At 39.4% G+C, this 8,624-nt stretch overlaps 1 protein-coding gene across 1 annotated transcript; it reads left to right on the forward strand.

The window, feature by feature from the left end:
- Positions 1–3,152: 3,152 nt before the first annotated feature.
- On the forward strand, positions 3,153–6,786 carry tbr1b (T-box brain transcription factor 1b; the record flags this gene model as incomplete). Its single annotated transcript, XM_079230871.1, has 6 exons — positions 3,153–3,844; positions 4,050–4,204; positions 4,407–4,528; positions 4,837–4,995; positions 5,251–5,312; positions 5,943–6,786. 6 exons carry the CDS (start codon positions 3,153–3,155, stop codon positions 6,784–6,786), a joined length of 2,034 nt encoding a protein of 677 aa, XP_079086997.1.
- Positions 6,787–8,624: the final 1,838 nt, after the last annotated feature.

The following is an 8,624-nucleotide window of genomic DNA, read 5'->3' on the forward strand; positions in this document are numbered from 1 at the left end:
GCAGGTGTAGGAGTGCACTTCTGCCGAGACGCGTGTCTTAGTGTGTCCAGGGAGCACGGCTAATAAGGGTTTAAAAGCCACAACTGTCCACTCCGCCCCTTAACAGGCCTCCAGCTGTCTTTCCTGTCAGTGAGCACCCTGATTCCCTGTGACAGAGCAGATCACTGATGGCAAGAAACCACAGGGGGGAATAGTTTTGTCAACAAAGTACAAAGCACCACCAAACTACATCAGATTAGTCATGTAATTAAAGACTTAAGGTAAATACAGGGTTTATCTTGTTTTTTTAATTATTATTATTTTTTTGAATCAAAGACCCTTGAAGAAAGGAAGAAATACTTCACTTTGATTTATTGATGGAAATTGCAATGTGACGTCTGGCAAACAACATATAAATAACTTAAAGGCCATCTTAAATGCATTCCCATAAAATTTTTATTGCCGCTGTAATATAAGCCACTACCTGTCATGAATCCCAAATAACCTTGGCTCTATCCTCTTAGTTCAGCCCAGTGTGCCTCATCCCTTATTACTGGCCTGACAAGGAAATGTTTACCCATCCGACAAGAGACATGCCATTTCATAGTCGGAAAAAGCAATTTCACCTGACTGGAGTAGCACACTATGTCCCCATATCCTTGCTGGCTATAATTTTGTTGTCATTTTGTGTGCTGTGATCATATCATTGAAGTGACAGTGCTGGGCATTAGGTAAAGTCCCTAAGCCGGTGCTCACTTTCAGGCTTTTTCTCTCCTTGTCATTCACATTGATTAGATTAGACCCAGGTGGCAAGCAGATTCCTTTGGCAAAACAATAAAAAATGGTGATACAGCGGCTTGAAGAAAAAAGCATGTTGTTTTACGCTCAACTGAACATTGTTAACTCAAACTGGTTATAACTGGTGAACATTGTTAACCCAAAGGGTATTTTTTAAATAATTATATATTATTGTATTTTCACAGATTATTGAGTGATTATTCTAAGAGATCTTTCAAATAAGTTTGTTTCAATTGAGTTCATCTTTATATTTATAATAGATATATAATAATAATAATAATAATAATAATAATAAATAATATATATACACTATGCCTGCATTGACAAATTGTAGATGTATTAATACATCTATTGTAATTAAATCTAAAAGTATGACCATTATGAAGCAGAAAGAGCATAAACACGTTTCATAGGGACCCATTGCATTTACCTCATCTGGTCAATGGTGGGTTTGAGCGAGGCAGAGATCCTAATCTGCAGCATGCTATCTCCCAGAGGGACGAGGCTGGCCGGGCAAAACAAATCAGCCCCCCTCCTCTTTGGTTATGTCCACTAGCTGGATGAGCCAATAGAAAGAAAGGACTTAGTCTGATAAACAGGCACCCGCACACCTGGGGAAACAAACTGAGTTGCTGCACGAGTGATTCAACAATTGGTTTGTTCAGGGGAAAATAAGCAAGCTCCTTTTGCTTATTAAAGATCAGTGATGGAAGTGAACCATAATCCTGTAATGAGGAGAGCAGAGAGTGGCCTCTTTTGCGTGGGCACAGACAAGCCTGTGCTTGCATGTTTCACAGGAATAGATAGCTGGACCATATAGCTCTATACTGTAATGACCCCTCTTGTTAGCTTCAGAGATTCATGGCAGTTCCTCAGAGATATACAACCTTGTGGATGCACCAGTGAAACAAGCCTTGATTGGTCTTCTCTCATCCATGGTGGGTTAAAGACACTGCAGCAGAGATCAACCAAAAGTTATTTCATGAAGTGGAAATGATCAATTTTTGATGTCATAGCCAATGATCCTTACTGCTTTATATTGACAGAAGTTTCTATTTTTTTTGTCTACCCCTTATTTACACACACAACGTATGCAATTGAATAGATCTCCATACAAAAATGACCAGTGTTCATCCATTCCCTGAGAGAGTTCATAAGGGAAGTGTTGAGTTTCATTTCTGTTCATTTGAACCAATGAATCATAAATGTATAAATCCAGTGGAATTTAAAAAAGTATAACATTATAGAATAAACAGTGCGTCTAAGCACTACACTTGAAAAGCATTTTGTGTTAACTTAGAAATTACCGTGTTAGTAAGTTAAGGCCTACTGGCTACATGCTATTCTAATATTTCATCTTATCTTATGAAAATCTTATCTCATCTTGACAAAGCTCCATTACACTGCAGTGAAGACTTCAGTTAGTTCAAATGGGGAAATTGTTTTTTTGTGGATTCAGATAATATTTTCTATTTGATTTTCTATGTTAAACATACTTCAACCAAACAAATAGTTATCTCAGAGATCTGCATCCTGTGCTTACATCAAATATGATGTTTATTTGAATATCCTTTTGTGAGAAATACAGATTTCTCTTCATAATGGTTCAACCAATCAGATTTAATGAGTTAATGAGCCTGTGCAATAACGTGTCTAACAATATTTGATCGAGCAATATCACAATTATTCTAACATATTTTCTGTTACTTTCTGTGAGATGTATTTTCCACAGCAGCCCTGTTATCAGTCCACTGGTTCATAACTTTAAGGCATCAAATATTTATCAGCACTGGGACTCATAAACACATCTTCAGTGGGACGCCATGATTTCACGCTATACCACAAACATTTTAAGGCATCAGATGCACTGCCTGTCATGGACTGTCATTTTTGGTGTGTTAATAATACATCTTGGTTTCTTCGGCAGACATACTTTGGCACTCATAGCGCATAAATAGGTAAATAACGCGGATAAATAGGTAAATAACGAAGCTGACAATCTTTATAAGCCTTATACTTTCATCTTTTTTTTTCTTTTTTCTTGTTAATATTCAGAAATCATATATTATAATCAAATATAGACCCATGTCACACTAAAAAAAAAAATCACTTTGTTCACAGCGCTCTTCAGATTGTGCTAATTAAGAGCTGTCTAATTAAATTACAGCCTTGAGTTAACCAATGGCAACGCTCGTTTCATTAGCAAAGCGGGGAGAGTGATGCAAGAGAATCCTTCATGATTGCAGGATGGTGTCAATTGGCTAATTTGCTGCCTTTGCCACAAGTCATAGCGAGGCGTTTTAGTGAGAGATTAGGAACGGCGCATGCAAAAGCTGACGATATAGGTTGAGCAAATAGTTGTTTCTCATTGAGCTATGCAGGTCGAGAATTGCATCTCGCCAGCGAGTGATCTCTCCAAGAAATTTATGAATGTGGGCAGTGGCTTTTCGAGCTCCGATGGATCAGAGCTTTCGTTGCAGGACCATCCTATTATACCCGCAAGTGACAACCTGGAGAGAAGTTCACCTCTGAAAAAAAACTCTAGGGAGATGACGAATCAGTCAGAGGCAGACAATTTCCCTGACTCCACGGACGCATCGGGGGACGTGCAGAGGGGCAAACTCTCTCCTGGTCTTCACGGAGTCTCTGACATCCGTCATAATTTCGATGGATCGGCAGGAGAAAGGTGCATCTTTTCTCCGCCTACCCAGCCACAGTCAGTCTCAGCAGCTCCCAGTGCCATGTTCCCTTACCCGACCCAGCATGGACCAGCGCACCCGGCTTTTTCCATTGGAAGTCCCAGCCGTTATATGGCCCATCACCCGGTCATAACTAACGGAGCTTATAACAGCCTTCTGACCAACACTTCTCCTCAAGGCTACCCGACAGCGGGCTACCCGTACGCGCAGCAGTATGGACACACTTACCAAGGAGGGGCTTTTTACCAGTTCTCCACTGCGCAAGCAGGACTGGTTCCGGGGAAAGCGCAGGTGTATCTGTGCAACAGGGCCCTGTGGCTGAAGTTCCACAGGCACCAAACGGAGATGATCATCACGAAGCAAGGACGGTAAGTGCACCAATACGGGCTTGCCTGCTATAAACCTGCAGTATTTCTGCTTTTAGTTCAAACGTGATGTGTATTAACATTGAATCCACACCCATAACAAGGCAAACGGAATCAAGGCAAAAAAAAGTGGAAACGTCGCATGATTTATGTGCATTTTTCTTTCTTTTTACAAATAAATAAATCTGTCTTCCTTTATTTTCCACAGACGAATGTTCCCATTTTTAAGCTTCAACATTTCTGGCCTTGACCCAACCGCTCACTACAATATATTTGTGGATGTAATACTTGCTGATCCAAATCACTGGCGATTTCAAGGAGGAAAGTGGGTGCCATGTGGAAAAGCAGACACAAATATAACAGGTACTACAACTCATTTGTTTTCTACATTTATTTAGATTAACGTGATTAATTCCATAGTATAACTTTTTGTTTTTGCTCGTATACATTTTTACCACAAGTAAAAACATGTAACCGTTTCACATTTACAGTTTAAAATCCGGGCAAACGAATTCATTTTTTATATTATTATAATTATTTGTATTTCCTCTTATTCTTTTTTTAGGAAATAGGGTGTATATGCACCCGGACTCACCAAACACCGGAGCGCACTGGATGCGTCAAGAAATATCATTTGGAAAGCTAAAGCTTACAAACAACAAAGGCGGCTCCAACAACACAGGACAGGTAATGCATCATATACCCAATGCTGCAATTACAAATAGATTTTGTGTTATTTTTGTCACAGCAGATGGAAAAATGCAATGATTTTTCCAAGTCGCCTTTCTTTCATGTTTTCTGCACAGCCTTATTATTATTTTTCATCTGGAGTGGCTTACTGCCTTATTTTACTTATATTACCATCTTCAGCGCAACACCATGCGCAATGTTGTTACAATAATCATAAAAATATATAATCGATTTAAAACACTTCTGCGTTCACAATCTATCCAAAGTTTGAAGCTGAGTTTCTGATGTGCGTCTTGCATCTCCAGATGGTGGTTCTCCAGTCTCTCCACAAGTACCAGCCCAGGCTCCATGTGGTGGAAGTAAACGAGGACGGGACAGAGGACACGAGCCAAACAGGACGAGTCCAGACGTTCACCTTCACAGAGACGCAATTCATCGCCGTCACCGCTTACCAGAACACCGACGTACGGACACTTCTGAATTCACACCACACTTCAAATGGCTCCCGGAAAACACTTATTCGTTTTAACAAATTAAATATCATTGAAAAAGACAAATTCATTATCTACATTTTTCAAATAATATTTCACTTTTTTATTTTGCAACAACTTAGAACGACATGGATTTTAATATAAAGACATATTATTTCTGAATTGGACGCAGTGCCCTCATCTGCAAACATACGCTGTTTTTCTAATCGATATATTACTTTTCCACAGATTACACAACTGAAAATCGATCACAATCCGTTTGCAAAAGGATTTCGGGACAACTACGACACGTAAGTTTCCTTTTATTCTTAGGATTTGGGGACTTTTATTCGATTGTAATTGTGTTAAGTGTATATATAGCCTCTTGGTTATATGACATGTTGCTATACGGGTTAGGATTATCATTATATAACAATCCTGTTGATTATCGTTTATAATTGATATACAAATTAGAGGCTCATAAAATAATAATAAAACGAACGAAATAAATAATAAAGAAAGAAAACCCTTTTTCACTGACCACACCTGAAGCGATGCAGTTTCAATTTAACAGACATAATTTAATGTAAAATCTTGACACAAATGAGCAGCATCCACATATTCGTTAAACTCGTTCGATTAGTCATTGATGGCGACACCATGTCTCGTTCATGTTCAGGCTTGTTTTGCTGAAAAATAACAAGCGAATATTGACCTTAAAACAACTGAACAAAGTGATGTGCTTTTGACAATGCCACGTTGCATCGACATAACGCAGCGTGCCATTTGGAAACACCCCATGCGTAAAGAATGATACATATTGTCAAATCATGCAATGATATGACAATATAATTGCACATTGCTCTGATTTCCAGAGAACCAGCTGTCGTGCACATTTTAGTCACTGAATTGTTTCTCTGTTTTTCCCTCCATCTTTTCAGTGTCTACACAGGCTGCGACATCGACCGCCTAACTCCATCACCGGGTGACTCTCCGCGTTCACAGATCGTGCCGGGTGCGAGATATGCCATGCCTAGCTCTTTCCTGCAGGACCAATTTGTCAGCACTTATGCCAAGTCTCGCTTTCACCCTGGCGTGGGGACTGGTCCTGGCACGGAGCGCAGCGTCCCACTCGGCAACAGCTTGCTGTCCCCGCAGCAAACCGACGATCCCACTGTTGCCACCCCCCCGCAGCGATGGTTTGTCACCCCTGCCAACAACCGACTGGACTTTGCTGCCTCGGCATACGACGCCGCTGATTTCGCCGGTAACGCGGCCACCTTGCTGTCCTACGCAGCGGCCGGAGTGAAGGCTCTTCCCCTGCCGACTGCAGGCTGCTCCAACCGGCCTCTTGGCTATTACGCAGACCCGTCCGGCTGGGGAGGACGCTCACCGCCGCAGTACTGTGGCGTCAACAGCAAACCCAGCTCGGTCTTTTCCTGCTGGCCCGCTAACTCTCTCGGTGGCCGAGCAGGTACCAACTACCTGGCCGAGGAGGGAGACTCCATCACGACAGAGAGGTCGCCGATCGGCGGCTCGGACGAGAACAAACCCAAAGACATGACATCCGAGTCGAGCTGGATAGAGACGCCGTCCTCCATTAAGTCAATTGATTCGAGCGATTCTGGTATCTTTGAACAGGCCAAACGGAGAAGAATCTCACCTTCTGCCACGCCGGTTTCAGAGACAGTGTCCCCGTTAAAATCTGAGCTGCTGGCACCGAGAGAGTGTGAGAAAAACGGCATAAAGGACATTGGTTATTACAGTTTCTATCCTCACAGTTAAAACAACAAAACAGTTAATCTATCTATCTATCTATCTATCTATCTATCTATCTATCTATCTATCTATCTATCTATCTATCTATCTATCTATCTATCTATCTATCTATCTATCTATCTATCTATCTATCTATCTATCTATCTATCTATCTATCTATCTATCTATCTATCTATCTATCTATCTATCTATCTATCTATCTATCTATCTATCTATCTATCTATCTATCTATCTATCTATCTATCTATCTATCTATCTATCTATCTATCTATCTATCTATCTATCTATCTATCTATCTATCTATCTATCTATCTATCCTCCACGTTTAATGGCCAAAGTGTAAATTATTCCATGGCTTGGGCGCCTTGTTTCCAGAAGACACTGTAATTGTGAAAATAATGTACATAATATTGAACATTTGGTGATAGTGCTTGAATGTACACAGAATAGATTAAATCCGATTAAGTAGTGTTTAAAAAAAACTCTTTCGTTGAGTATCCTAGTAAACAAAAATATCGATAATCTTGTACATTAAATGTTCTTGTGTAGCATATGCTGACATATTAATCCCTGTCAGTAAAAAAATATATGTATTTTGTACTTTATCGATGCTATAGGCTACCAAAAGTGTATGACGATCACTGCATTCATGATCACCGTGATTAAATGTTGGTAAAGTAGACTAAGAGTCTTTTTTTTCTTTCAGTTGGTTATATTTCCTGGATGTTGTGAAAATCTCTGTATCTGCTGTAATGTGATTCAAACATAATAAATGAAGTTATCATCGGGACAAGCAATTCAGTTGTTCAGTACAGTTGTTGTTTTTAAGAATATTATACCCCTATTAAAATGATTTGCATTTAAACAGACAAATAATGTATATAAGGACAGTTAATCAAAGCTGCTATATCTGGAAGAATATTTAAATCTCACTAGAAATAATCCTACTTAGACGATGACATTTTTTCTCTCTTATGTCTTCACTGATTGGTCCAGAAAGAATTGCGGATTCAAATGTCCCTTATTACGAGGCTTCCACGTGCCAAAGACGCCACAGACAAAACAATTTAAATGAAAGAGAGCGCAGTAATGGGAGACACTAATAACGTGAATGTGCTCCACTGTCATGTGTCATTTTCATATCCGCCAAAATACAAAGTTTGTTCAGTTGGTTATTAACGATTATGAAAAGTAACACTACTTGATATTTTTTTCAACAACATTTTTGCAACATTTGGTTGAAATGTTGTCTCAGAGGGTGAAAACAACAAAACAAGTTGTGAAGTTAGCAAGTCTTCATGTGCCAAAGGAAGTGACACATCGAAAGGAAGCATTTGTGTCTCTGAAAGTGTGTAAGGACCAGAACAACACATGGGTAAGAATACAATCAAATATACAAGAGTTTTTTATTCTTTATTTTTACTTTAGACTGCAGATAAATGAATTGTTTAATGCTGATTGAATGATTCAATCCTTATTTAATAACTCCCTTTATCATTACTCTTTAATGTCGTCATAACAAAATAAATTATGTTAAACACTGCTATCAAATTAATGAAGTAAAGAAATATGATTCAAACTGGAAGATGCATAATACACCCAATGTAGACTTAATTGGAATGCTGGTGTGAAAGAGAAGCTCACAGCTGTCAATACGATGTGTATTTAACGTCCTAAACTGTGTGTGAGAGAGTTGCTCACTGACAGCCAGCGAGGCTTTTCCAGGGATAAACAGTAGATGGCGATAACTGAATGCAGCTTTTCATGACGTGTCCATTCTCAGGAGGTCCGTCCAATCCAGAGGCAGCTATGAGAAATACAAATTATTTTACTAAAATAAATAC

This window comes from Taurulus bubalis (assembly GCF_910589615.1).
Source record: "Taurulus bubalis genome assembly, chromosome: 15".
Taxonomy (NCBI): Eukaryota; Metazoa; Chordata; class Actinopteri; order Perciformes; family Cottidae; genus Taurulus; species Taurulus bubalis.